The sequence below is a fragment of the Lynx canadensis genome, chromosome D3 (genome assembly GCF_007474595.2).
Source record: "Lynx canadensis isolate LIC74 chromosome D3, mLynCan4.pri.v2, whole genome shotgun sequence".
Lineage (NCBI taxonomy): Eukaryota > Metazoa > Chordata > Mammalia > Carnivora > Felidae > Lynx > Lynx canadensis.
The window spans coordinates 84,243,116-84,257,561 of record NC_044314.2 but is presented as its reverse complement, the minus strand read 5'-3'; the positions used below and the strand labels follow the sequence as shown (position 1 = coordinate 84,257,561).

General features: G+C 38.0%; 1 protein-coding gene across 2 annotated transcripts in view; it reads right to left on the bottom strand.

The window, feature by feature from the left end:
* Nucleotides 1-2,745: 2,745 nt before the first annotated feature.
* TMEM116 (transmembrane protein 116) overlaps nt 2,746-14,446 on the bottom strand; it is a 72,474-nt gene continuing 60,773 nt past the window's right edge. For both annotated transcript variants that reach the window (XM_030292222.1, XM_030292226.1), the window contains 7 exons: nt 14,178-14,282; nt 8,576-8,625; nt 7,597-7,680; nt 7,103-7,238; nt 5,213-5,357; nt 4,546-4,619; nt 2,746-3,783 (listed from right to left, as the gene is read on the bottom strand). In XM_030292222.1, coding sequence (XP_030148082.1) covers nt 3,532-3,783; nt 4,546-4,619; nt 5,213-5,357; nt 7,103-7,238; nt 7,597-7,680; nt 8,576-8,625; nt 14,178-14,282 — 846 coding nt within the window. In that variant the 3' untranslated portion in view covers nt 2,746-3,531. The remainder of the gene's footprint in view (nt 3,784-4,545; nt 4,620-5,212; nt 5,358-7,102; nt 7,239-7,596; nt 7,681-8,575; nt 8,626-14,177; nt 14,283-14,446) is intronic.

The following is a 14,446-nucleotide window of genomic DNA, read 5'->3' as shown; positions in this document are numbered from 1 at the left end:
AGTTATTTTGCCTCCCTTCTGCCCTTTCCTCTATGAAATCAAATGGTCATTGATAAGGTTTAGGGATATTTGTCAAGAACTTCTCTGTTTATAAACATCAAAATGAAAAACTAAGCTTGGATCATGCCTTTTATTCAGGACGACTGGGTATTCAGAGGGTGACCTGCATTCTCTTGTTATTATCAGCACTTGCTGGGCTATAAAGGGAATCCTGACCTTACATGACATTGTCTTTGGCATCAAACCTATATACACTTCAAAGAATTTTGAGCATATGGTTTTCAGCATATCTTTAAAATCAGGTTAGTCTTATGTAGTCAGTGGAGATGAACAGGAGGAGCTCTTAACCACTTCACAATTTCACAGCAAAATAGAACCCTCCTCGTTTCCAATGTCCTAAATGTAGTCACTTCCCAAGTATGCAGAAATGTTTACTGTGGTTGACAACAAGCAGTTCCAAATGTAGGATAATGTTACCAAGACAACACAGATGGTAATGGATGTTCATGCTATGGTTAACTGGTACATGAAGGAAGTAAACGTGACAGTATTACTTACTGGGTTAAAGATATGGACACAGAGAAACCAGAAAATCTCCCTGAATTTGTAAGAAACACTTCAAATTTTTAACTGCTAGACAGACTGGCATCTTTTGAGAAGGGTGAAGCATAATGTTACTCATATGATCATTAAGCCAAAGTCTTGGGAACTACGAGGACCATGCATTTCTTAATGTTATCTGCAGTACTGAGAATGCAACCAGTACTGAATCCTTATCTCATGAAAATATACCACATTTCACAGCTTTTGTGGCTCATGAGCTTGGCCAAAACTTGGGAATGAAGCATGACCATGTGGCCTGCAAGTGTCATAACCAGAACCTCTGCCCTATGCACGAATTTCTTACTGTAGATATGGGCTTCAGCAACTGCAGCTTTGACAACTTCCACCAGCTGTTGTACAAGCACTGAGGGAACTGTCTGTTTAATAAACCTGAGCTCCAAAGCTCCTTTGGAAAGCCATATTGTAATAAAAAAAAAAAAAAGACAATAGATAAAGGAAAAGAATGTGACTGTGGCAGTGACTGTTAAAAGGATCATTGTTGTCTGCCCTCATGCCAGCTGAAGAAAGGTTCAGACTGCACACTTGGATCCTTCTCCAAAACCTGCATATTTCTAAAGGTAGAAAAGTGCTGCCTCAGTGTAGATGAGTGTGACCTCCCAGAACACAGTAATGGCACCTCAAGGTGGTGCCAGACAGATATCTACCAGCAAGACAGCATACCTTAAAAAGAACAAGGTTACCGTTAGCAGGCCTGGTGTTAAAGCACAGCAAATCAGTGTGTTAAAATCTTTGGAAAGGGCACAAAGGTTGCCTAGAAAGTTGATATCATTACCCGAATACCAAGAGTGGCAGGTTTAGAAACTGTGGCAGTGAATCTAAAGGGATGGTTAAGATGTTCATTAACTGCAAGGCCAAAGAGGCAAAATGTGAAAAGTTGTTGACTGAACTGAAAAACATCAAACACCCAGTTCCCCATGTGGGACATGTGGTATTGGAATGCACAGTTTTTTGAAGCCACAGACAGAATTGATGACAGGGAGATGAAGGATGGTACCCAAAGTGGTCCACAGAAAATCTATATTAATCAAACCTGCTTAGATAAAACCACTATACTCCATTATGACTACAGCCTGGACAAGTGTCATGGAGGGGTATTTGCAACAATTTTAAGAACTGCCACTATATCTGTCTATACCCTTCCTACATGTGAATCTGAAGGTTATGGGGACAGTTTGAATAGTGGCCCAGTTCTACGTGTCCCCTCTGATTCTCAGTATGATAAAAAGCTGATAATACTAATCTGGATCTTGCCTAGCCTTTTACAATTCCTCATTCCTACTATCTATTTATTTGCTTACATCTATAGAAGATGTAAGACCAGTGTCAATTTAAAAATGCATCAGAGAAGCAAGATGAACAAACTTGACAAACATTTGATAATTACCCTCTTTCTGGTAATAAAGCCAAATATGAAGTGACACTAAAAGGACTTTTTAACAATTGGACTCTGTAGTTCTGGTGTCCCTCAAGGTCTATAGAAATAGGAATTCTTTCTTTTTTCCATCTGTCTCTTCAAATGTCAAATACTTATTCATTTTTAAATTAAAAGAGGTTAAAGCAGCTCCCTTGGTGAAGCAATCTTTCCTGTTCTGTGCTATCCAGAAATCAGGTCTCCAGAGCTCTGGGGCAATGAGAGGCCTCAAGATGTGATTTTTTTTTTTTTTTTTTTTTAATGTTTAAGCTGTTACTGTGAGCTCCCTAACATTTCTGTAGAGAGTTCCTTTGGAACGATCTCTGGAACTTATGTTTCAGAGCATCCTGTCTAATCCCCCACTGTAATCTACTCTGTAAATTTTCTCTAATCTTAAGGATTTTTCCTTGGACAAACCAAAGGAGTATATCAGGTGAGAAGCATCTGATTATTAACTCTAGGTGTTGTAGTTGATTCTCATTCCAGCCACTTTGTCCACTTGGCTTTCCTCTTTCTTTGGGCATCATAGTATATGATGCCCTGGCCTCAGACTTGTTCATGACTCAACTGGAGAGACCAAACATCACTTGTATAGTTAAAGAAACGGATTAGACATTCCTACTATGAATGTGACTCTGCAGGCTGGAAATCTTTTCTTTCCCAAAAGGTTCAAATTCTCCTTACCAACCATTCATTCACTTGTTCGTTCATTTTTTTTTCTATAAACATACATTTAGCACTTAGCAGTAGGTCAAACCATGTAAAATTGATATTAGGCCTTCTTCACCTATAAAAATGGCAAGTTCACATGGTTCAACCTAATTCTATGTTCAGACACTATGAAACCTATCTTTGGACTTCTGCTTGTAAATGGAGTTGAGAGTTTTTGATATCTAAAGTTTCTTTTAATCCTGATTTCTCTTAAATCTTATTATCTTCTGTAACTTCGTAAGATTGGCCTTAATTTTCTAGAGCAGATGGTCCCTACTGTTGAGACTTGAAACAGCACTGAGCAAATAACAGAGTAGGATGTGCCTGAGGATCCCACGGTCACTTTTTTGGTAGTTATTGTCTTTGTTTCTTCTGAGTCTCAGAAACCTTCAAAGAACAGAAACCCAGGATTTTCTTTGTCTGGTCTTAGAGTAACAATACTGGCAAAATCTGAGCAAGTTGTTGTATGTCACCCTACTTCCCCCACAATCACAGAGTAGAGAGCCTGGAAAGGGCACATATAAATAATAACCTAGAATTTATCTACAAGAGATTTAAACAAATCTAATATTCACTGAGGTAATAGGAGTCTATTTCATAGGACAGTGGCTTCACCTCTCTGAATAAGACTTTAAGAATCACAAGTGAATCTGAGAATACTGGAGAGATCCTGCCCAATTCAATGAGAAAAGCCACTAACCACGCACTACATCCTCTTTCCCTTCCATAGTTCAAGGCATGGTTGGAAAAGACTGGAGATGTTCCCCCACACGCTTCCCAATCCATTAGTGTGGAATAACTCCGGTTCCTGGATGTTCCAGTATTACAGTTTCAAAGAATGGTGGAGGGCTGGTAGCAAAAGCAAGGGTAGACTCCACTGTATCTAGGCCCCTGCTATAGAATCTCTTCTGTGAGCATAACAATGGTGTTTGGGTGTCTGCATCACGCCGAGCCTCTTGTTTTAGTTGGTAGAACTTGTACTGTGTCCAGCCATATACTCCACAGTTGAGCAGACCCTGGGATGATGCTGTTAGAGCCTGGAGGAGATGAAGGGGTGATGGAGCCCATCCTTCAGGTTTTCAGAGATCCAGGGAGTAGTCCCCATTCCCCTTATTTATAAAGCATTGTTACATTTCCTCTATCTCAAACATCAAGATCTGGTGTCAGTTTTTTATATTTTTCTAGCTCTTCCTAATAAACTCACTCTTCACACTGTATCTCGTCATGGATGACAGAGTTGGTCAGATTTCTTGGCATAAACATAAGGAAAATGAACTGGTTTCAATGCCCTTCCTTGTTACTTCCATTTCCCAGGTTAGGCTTGAGAAAACTGCCCTATCAGTATAGTCAGATAGCCCAAAAAGCCTTCTTAAATCTGATAAAAGAGGAAAAGAGAGAATCATTCTATTTCTGCATTCGTCTTTCCCCATTTACCTAGAATAGCTAATTTACCCCATTCAGTTCACTCTGGATGGGACAGAATCATGTCACTATCAGTGTTTCACAAAAACATTATCTAGTAGATCTTGTTTTTTTGTTACGTATCCCTTAAAAACTATCAATAAAATGAAGCTGACCAGAGATACATATGCTCTGAAATGCATGGCAGCACTTTCACCAAAGTATCTACCTCAGCTGTGAGGAAAATTTCACATTCTTCATAAATATAAAGAATACATTTTCTCTTTTGCAATGTTGAAATAAATACGCTAAGGCAAAAAAAAAATTGTGCTTACTGAGTAATGGCAGTGTAAGAGAACAGAGTAAGAGGGTATAAAAACAGATGTGGAAGGTGTTACCTGGAGAACACAGAGGGCCATGTGAAGCTTCGTGTTCTGTGGCTTAGTCAACTTCATGATTATCAGAATGACGGCTGTGAAAACACAAAGTATGAATCTTGTTGACAACCCTGCCCTCTAAGCATATAATTGTCCAGTATACATGCCTAAGCACTGTGAGAAATAAAGCCATAGGCATAATGAAGACTAGGACTGAGATTAACCAGTTCCATAAACCACTGGGCCTCCAATCTCCAACTTCTATTCCTCATTGACTAACCTTTGCAGGTTATTAGTGTAGCAATGATGGTAAGGCACACTACAGGAAGATAAGTTACACTTTTTAGCATTTCAGAATTTACCAAGCTTTTTTATAAACATTATCCAATCTGATCCTCACTACACTTTGTGTAGTAGGAAGGGCAGGTGTTAAGATCTCTGAGCTCTGTCAGGACATTTTCTCTCTTACTGGATTGCATCTCATGTCTAATTACCATAATTTCTAAAACATAAGAAGAAAAACAAGAAAGTTGGGGAAACTTGATATATGAGTGGGACAAACATAAGTTCTACAGTTGGACAGGAATTTTACAAGTTGCAGTCACCCTTACTGGTAAGACCACTTTGCTTGATCAGAACCCAATAGCTGCCCTCATCATTACCCAGCTTTTTCCATTAAGATACCCACCTGGGCCCCAGCAGCAAAAGAAGGCCACTGGATAGAAGCGCACTCGCTGTTCCATGATGTGAATCACTGCCCACTGTTCGGTCCCCAGAAAGCCAGTCGATTTCACAAACTTCTTATATAGGGTCTGGGTTTGGATGAGTAAGACCTAAACATGGGTACAGCAGTTGAGTAGCTTTGCCTGAGGCTTGGTAAAACTTCCCAGGTGTGGCCTCCTATCATTGTAGAGGGATCACTTCCCTTGGGATCTGACAGCAAGAAAACTCATTCTCCTGTCTTTACCATTAGAGACGTGTCTTAGAGACCTGGCTTCTTCTGAGAGAAAATTATCTTCAGAGTGAACTTCTGCTTGGCCAGGAAATGGACAAATAAACCTGTGTTTATCATATTCCATATATAAACATTACATCAACACTCAGGCTTTTTTTTTTTTTTTTTTTTTCCTGACTGAGGCTAATCACCATATATGCACGGGAAGTTAAAGTTAAGATCTACCCAGACCCTCTTAAAACACTTTACTAGAGATTATGTTAGAAAGCATTCTGTACTTAATACCCTTAAAATAAATACTTGAGCACTGTGGCTGGGCTTAAATTCTCAACTCTAAGAAAAAAAAAAAAATTTAGGAAGTCTTATTGTCCTTAGATGGAAAATACCATTTCCCCCTTCTTTTGGGGGGTTATCTGAATAAGGTTAAGCTCATGGAATACAAATCAGTTTAGATTTCCAAAGTGCTTTTTGTGGGGAGTAAATTAAGTAATAATCTTGGTAACAAATCTGAGCAAATCTAAAATTTTCCCAAATAATCCAGACCCACTCTCTAAGTGAACAAGTCAATTATTTAATTAAGTTTAGCCATGTAGTTTCCTTTCCCCACAGACACTGGAATCAAAAGGCGGCTTTTACTTATTTAGGAATATTTTCATCTACTAGAATCAGTTCTGACTCTGAATGCCCACTGAAGCTTAGGCTATTCTAAAGAAGCAAGATTCTCCAGGATGCCAGGCTCTGGGATACCTGACTCTCTTGTCAATTAGTTCTAAATGTAGATTATCAAAACCATCTTAATATAAAGTAACCATTTTGCCCTCTTTACATAGTTGCTAATTTGAACTAAGCTATCCCCCTAACTTATTTTTAAATTGTCAAAGGAAATTCTCTGCAATTATATTTGGTTCACATGTTCCAGCTGTGCTAGCAAAATAAAACATCTCTGTAGGATAAATTTGGTCTGCAGGCAGATAGTTTGTAATCCTTGAATTAGCATATGAAGAAAGGAAAAAATGATACTGAAAAGTAGATATGGCAAATACAAAGGCATATTCACTTGTGTACTGATTTTATACTAGGCAGTTACGTGTAAATAACATATTGTCCCATAGCTAATTATTTTAATTGTACATCATTCTGGTGATGTCAAATGAGTATTTAGTAACTGCTTAAGACACTTAGCACTTTAACCCCAGACACAGCATATATGCATTTACACCCAATAAATAATTGAGAAAAGAAAACTCCTTTGTTATTTGGAAAATTATCAAATTAAATCAAAGCATATTTCCTATTTCTGGAGTGTTATCCTGTATAAAGGATATACTTGAAACATACTAATCTTCTGGTTTGGTTTTCCATGAGGATCCACAGGAACATATATTAGTTCTAGGGTGAGCATAATTATCACATAATTAATACAGGCTCTTTCCCCATTAATCATTTAATCTTGAGAAATCCAAAAACTGAGGTAGTAATTAAAGTATCAATATCTCTTAGCTACTTTCTTAGATCTAGAACTTTAGGAAATGCCTCTCCATCCCATTTTTCCCAGTCCCTAGGAATACTGCTGCATCCCTCCCAATCTTCCCTTTCTGTCCATAAAGGCAGGTAGCACCGTACCACAATAGCAAGGAGGCTGAGGAGAAAGCTGGTCAGGAAAATGGTGATCCCATAAAAATAAAGTGTGGTACAGACTGATGTGTTGACAGAAGGCAGTTCAGCCATGGCTGACGGTGGTGAATACATCAGAATACACCTAGGAAGAGAATCAATGGACAGGAACACTGCTAAAGATACAGAGAGATACCCACATTTGGTGCAACAAAATTTACTAAGTATGCAATTTTACTTATCATTTTGCTAACCCTTTCCCATAACCCCTTATTCTTTCTGATAGACACATTATCTTCTAGTATCTTTGTGTTATATTTCTACTTATGTATTTTTTGCTTTGACTATACCTTGCTCTATAGACTACACCAAGGTACCATAGAACCTTGTTCCAAATACAAACAACTTGGCCAGAGTATAGGTAGAAAGTCTTTTCCATCTCTATATATGGAAAAGAAAAGGTGTAGTCTACCATGAAAATGATAGATCTGGTCCCTGCTTACCTGTGGCTCTGACTGAAGTTGCGGAAACATTCACTGACATTGCCCAGACAGAATACAGGTATCATCAACAGCAGAGGTATCAGGCTGGGAGGAAAAAAAAAAACTTATCACCCTAATATTCAGACATTTTTATTCCCTTTCCCCTTTGCAAAATACTCTGTTCTTCTCCTAACTCTATCACTCCACCACTCTCCACAAATATATATATATATATATACATATAAATTCTTCAAGAAAAATACCTCAAAAGCCTTACAAATACTCCTTAACCAATTGCTAAGTGGAGTGGAGAATGCATTTCATACCTAAATTAATGAAATCTAACATTGTCAGAGAGTCTCTGGGAATGGGTCAAAGTGAAAGGAAAAATCTAACAAGGAGTTCTGTGCTCACTTTCTATGACAACCAGGAATAACTTCATTCTCATCAGCCTCTTCCTGGGAGCTTTTTGAAAGCATACATTTAAATAACCAATTTCCTATCCAGCTAATTATAGCCAGCTCTCTGTAAGAGGAAAAGACGCAAAAATAAAAGTTAAAAATTCTAACATCAACTCTGATATGACCACTGTTTTAGGTAAAATCCAGACCTTTCCTGGGGTTAATAGTTGTAAGACTCTCATCCAATGTTATAAAGGTGGGTAAGATTTTGACAGCCTTCTATTACAACTCTTTATGATACAAAAAGGAATTAGAAGTCTAAAGACTTAAAGGCAAATATTTGTTGACAGTCACACAGAGTTGATGGCAAAACTGAGGCTAAAATTCAAAACTGTAACCTCAAACTGCTTGCCTATTCTATCTGGGAACATGGTACCAATGATAATATATTTGTTGCTTCCAAGTCAGTAAAGTTCTATGAGGACCTAGGAGTTATACAGTCAATGGAAATAAAGGGCACTGTCCTCCAATTTGCTCCAACCTGGACCACAGAATAATGAGAGTCTATACCTAGCCAGAAAGTAAAGCAAAAACCTTACCTTGACAAAATGATGGCTATTTGACCAACATGACAAGTATAATCTACAACCTGTGAAAAGAATAAATGTGAGTAAAGTTTTAGAATATTGCCAATCATGGGGCGCTTGGGTGGCTCAGTCGGTTGAGCATCTGACTTCAGCTCAGGTCATGTTCTCACAGCTCGTGAGTTCAAGCCCCGCATCGGGCTCTGTGCTGACAGCTCAGAGCCTGGAGCCTGCTTCTGCTTCTGTCTCTCTCTCTCTGCCCCTAACCCACTTGCATTCTGTCTCTGTCTCTCTCAAAAATAAATAAGCATTAAAAAAAAAAGAATACTGTTGATCATAATATACTAAATATCAGGTCATCACTTACCACTTGATAGAGCAAAAATTCCCAAGAGCTACCTTGGTTGTGTCAAGCAATATTTGCTACAAAATTCAATTAAATAGATAGTTCCTTAGCATTGGCAATAAGAGAATTGTGTTTGTATTACTATATTCTAAAAAGCATAACAACAATAGCCACAAAGAGAGCCTGAGGGAAGTAGCTTGATATAAGACTTGGATACAACAAATTCTCTTAAGAAGAAAGGTAAATAAGAAATCACACAGTACTCCTCCATCTTCTAATAACAGTTCAATCCTCTTCTCTTTAGATCCAGGGAGGTGTGGACTTTTCAGACCTTATGGGTGGAGCAGAAATCCGTGTATAAGATCACCAGCAGAAAACTTAATAAGCCATGATTAGCATAATAGAGGGGGGTCAAATAAGCCCCTTAGATATAATACCTGTCACACTCTAAAAGAAAGAGCATTTCAAAAACCCCCAGTTGTGTTAGACACTGAAAAATAACTTAACAGAAGAATGGTATCTACCCACTAGAAGTTTATGGTAGAAGACTTTGAACAGATCACCTTAAAGTGAGACCAGAATAGAAAACAAGCTTTTTTCTGTTCTGAGGTAAGAGATCATATTATCTTCTAGAATGGCATTGTTAGGGATCAATAAACATTAAGTGAGCAATTAATCAGTAATCAGAGATGGGTAATTGATGTGCCCTAAAAACTATAGATCAGGAACAGCAAATGATTTCAAGTAAGACAGCCAATGCTGACTTTAAGTAAAAGGAGAAATAAGTAAAATTAGTCTTTGGTGACCTTTTCCACCCATGTCCCTTCTCTTTTTATTCTATCCTGTATGAATCAGACTAACCTGTGTTTAATTCTTGTTCTTATATTTCTGTTAATGAATCTCTGATAACAAAAAAAAAACTTACTGATATGGGGTACGTGGGTGGCTCAGTCAGTTGAGTATCCAACTCTTGATCTCAGCTTGGGGCTCCATCTCATGAAGGTTAAGTATCTGATTCTTGATTCTGGCTCAGGTCATGATCTCACGGTGTGTAAGATCAAACCCCGCAGGGCTCTGTGCTGACAGCGCTGAACTTGCTTTGGATTCTCTCCCTTCCTCTCTGCCCCTCCCCTGCTCATGTGCGCACACAAACACACACACACACACACTCTCTCTCTCTCTCTCTCTCACTCAAAATAAATATACATTAAAAAAAAAACCTTACTGATAACAGTTTAGGGCACAAGTCTTGCTAGGATATTTAAAAGAGAATTCAAAATGAAAAAAACATTTTCAAGGCTCCTGATATAAAGCTATGACAGAATAAAAGGCAGTGGGGTTAAAATTTGGGGCTAGGGTTTGTCTTCTCATGCCATGGCATGAGTTATAAAGTACAGTATGTGCATTTCCATGGACAAAAAACGGTAGAATGCTATATATATATAAGAGCTAATTTTATGTCTCTCCCTCCCTTTCTTTCAAAGATTAATTTGTTCTCCTGACAGGAACCCAAGCCTCAGAAAAATATCTCTCCTTGTTCCCATTCTCGGCTTCTGGTCTCATTATGGTAACTTTTTTAGAGAATTCCTCTTTAGCCAAATAACTTTTCCCAAACTGCAGTCTCTTAGCTTGTGAGTGAATGAACCTCACATACCAAACTTGAAATACTACCCATATAAGGCTGTAGAACTTTTTAGACATTCATGTGCTTGAGGGAGAGAAATGAATTATTTTTTTGCAGTATCTTCCAGCTCTAGGATTCTAGGATTATGTAGACAAACACGTAAAAGGACATAATATCCATAGCCATTACTAAATTGTAGGGAGCTGAGAAACTATACAAGTTTAAAATACAGAAGATCAATTATAAGCATTGACTTACCAGATGTAAACAAGAGAAAAAAACACCAGAACAGAGTACTGTGTTACACAATATGGTAAACACTAACCACATGTGGTTAAAATTAAAATTAAATTAAATAATTCAGTTCCTCAATCACACCAGCCACATTTCAAGTGCTCAACAGCCACTGGTTAATGGCTACTGAACTGGACAGTGCATGAAATATTTTGATCACTGCAGAAAGTTCTATTGAACAGGGCTTGGATAGACTATAATATCTTGTTCAGGATGCTAACTAAGGTCTCTTCACATTAAGTTTTCAATGATTTCCTCACTGCCCATTCTCCTTCCAGCAAAAAAGAAAAAAGAGAAAAGTTTTCAAAGCATTCTATGCTCTCAATCTTCTCCAACAACATATATCTAGGACAAGGCTAGAAAAATGCAAGAAACATATCTTCTTTAGAAACCAGTCAGATGAACATCCCCAAAGGCAAGGGAATTAAAAGCAAAAGTGAATTACTGGGGCCTTATGAAGATAAAAAGCTTCTGCACAGCAAAGGAAACAACCAACAAAACTAAAAGGCAACCAATGAAATAGGAAAAGATATTTGCAAATGACATATCGGACAAAGGGCTAGTATCCAAAATCTATAAAGAGCTCACCAAACTCCACATCTGAAAAACAAATAACCCAGTGAAGAAATGGGCAGAAAACATGAATAGACACTTCTCTAAAGAAGACATCCGGATGGCCAACAGGCACATGAAAAGATGTTCAACGTCGCTCCTTATCAGGGAAATACAAATCAAAACCACACTCAGATATCACCTCACGCCAGTCAGAGTGGCCAAAATGAACAAATCAGGAGACTATAGATGCTGGAGAGGATGTGGAGAAACGGGAACCCTCTTGCACTGTTGGTGGGAATGCAAATTGGTGCAGCCGCTCTGGAAAGCAGTGTGGAGGTTCCTCAGAAAATTAAAAATGGACCTACCCTATGACCCAGCAATAGCACTGCTAGGAATTTATCCAAGGGATACAGGAGTACTGATGCATAGGGGCACTTGTACCCCAATGTTTATAGCAGCACTTTCAATAATAGCCAAATTATGGAAAGAACCTAAATGTCCATCAACTGATGAATGGATAAAGAAATTGTGGTTTACATACACAATGGAATACTACGTGGCAATGAGAAAAAATGAAATATGGCCTTTTGTAGCAATGTGGATGGAACTGGAGAGTGTGATGCTAAGTGAAATAAGCCATACAGAGAAAGACAGATACCATATGGTTTCACTCTTATGTGGATCCTGAGAAACTTAACAGAAACCCATGGGGGAGGGGAAGGAAAAAAAAAAAAAAAGAGGTTAGAGTGGGAGAGAGCCAAAGCATAAGAGACTCTTAAAAACTGAGAACAAACTGAGGGTTGATGGGGGGTGGGAGGGAGGGGAGGGTGGGTGATGGGTATTGAGGAGGGCACCTTTTGGGATGAGCACTGGGTGTTGTATGGAAACCAATTTGTCAATAAATTTCATATATTAAAAAAAAAAAAAGAAACCACTCAGATGAGGATTTAGAGTATCACAGCATTTTGGAGCTATAAGTGACATTAAAGATCACAGAGACCAATGCTTCATTTTATGGAAAACTGAGACCCAAGAAAAGGAGATGATGTGCTCAAGATCAGAAAGGAGATAAATGATAGAACTGCATCTAGAAGACAGATTTCCTGATTCACCCTCAAATCTCTTTTGACAATGGAATAGTACCATTTACTCGTTCAACAAATTTTTATTGAGTTTCATCATGTGCATGACAGTATACCAACTTTCATTTAGTCTACAACTGATCTGTAGGAGCTAGAGAAAGGTATGTAGGGAGGTTTTCCAGATTCAATTACTCCATGATGCTCTTAAACAAAAATTCCTCTTCAAAAAAAAAAAAAAAAAACCCACAACAGGGGCACCCATCTATCTCATTGGTGGAGTGTGAGACTCTTAACTTTGGGGTTGTAGGTTCAAGCCCCATGCTGGGTGTAGAGATTACCAAAAAATAAAATCTTAAAAAAACACACAGCATAATGGATACTGTAAGAAATAAGAAAACTGGAATACTTAGTAAGATTTGTATAGGAAGATTAAAATGTATAATGACAGTCAAAGAAATGAAAATGGCTAGGGCGCCTGGGTGGTTCAGTCAGTTAAGGGTCCAACTCTTGATTTTGGCTCAAGTTATCATCTCACAGTTGTGAGATTGAGTCTTGTGATGGACTCCATGCTGAGCGTGGAGCCTGCTTAAGATTCTCTCTCTCCCTCTCCCTCTGCCCTTCCCCTGCTCTTTCTCAAAAGAAAAAAAAAATGAAATGAAAATGGCTAACATCATAAAAATGTCTTCTAAGATCACTTAGTGATATACTGATAGAATCAAAAATAAGAAACAACTGAGTGTACTATACAATGGAATACTATTCAACACTAAAAAAAGAATGAATTACTTATGTATGCTATGATGGGTAAACTTCAAAAGTATGCTAAGTGAAATAAACCAGATACAACAGACTATATATTGGATGATTCTACCTATATGAAATGTCCAGAAAAGGAAAATGTATAGAGTCAGAAAGTACTTTAACTGTTGTCTAGTGCAGGGGGCGGGCAGGAAATTAACAATAAATGGTCATGAAGAATTTGGGGTGAAGAAAATATTCTAGAACTTATTTATGATCACTATTATACAAGCTGGTAAGTCTGCTTTAAAAGTCATTGGATTGTACACTTGAAATAATAAATTATCTGATAGGTAAAAATATGCATGCATACATGCACACACACACACAAAATCCAGATGCACTGACTTAGAGTTCTCCTCTCTTTTGTAAGTGTAATACTAGACAATGCCCCAAACTCCCTCTGAACCAAAGGAGGAAAACTATTCCCTGGATCTACCTTGTTTTCTGATGGCCACACATTAACTCCTCTGCCCTTCTGCAAACTGTATCTGTTATCCACACATACTGAAGCAATACAGCCAAGCAGAACACTCTCCCTTTCCAGTACCTGTAGCCCAAATCCCATGTTAGCAAACTAAGCACTTTCCCTGACTCTACCTAAGATCTTATTCTCTACTCTAACAACAATGATGAATTAGCATAGAGCCAATAAGGATTTCCCTTACTTGATGGAACCAGGCAATAATGACAGTACTGTAAATAATGTTTCCTATAATCAAAACCTTTTTATTTTTTTGGTAGCAAGAGAGAAGAAAAAAATCTTGTCAACAGAATGGAAACTCTGTGAGAACATGATTTTTCTTTTATTAACCTCCATGAATTCACCTAGCCAGTGCAGATTGCTTACACTGTTTACCAAGGATATATAGGTTTATTTTAGCATATTGTTAACTGTTAGCTCTGAATAAAACTCACCAGTGCAAATGTGTTCTGTCCACTCTGGTTGTGTCTCATTCTCAGCTCTTTGTACAGATACCAGATGTAATTGACAGTGTAAAAAGATGAGGAAATGTAGAATATCTAGGTGGAAATCAAAACAACTCATCATAACTGTCCCACTCTGATTTCTTTCAGTTTATTACATTATTTTCTATTATAAAAATCCTACCTTAATGGTCTATTAGTAACTTACCATCTAATATCCATTACATGCAAAACTGGGCCATGTCTGGGAATTCTACCCA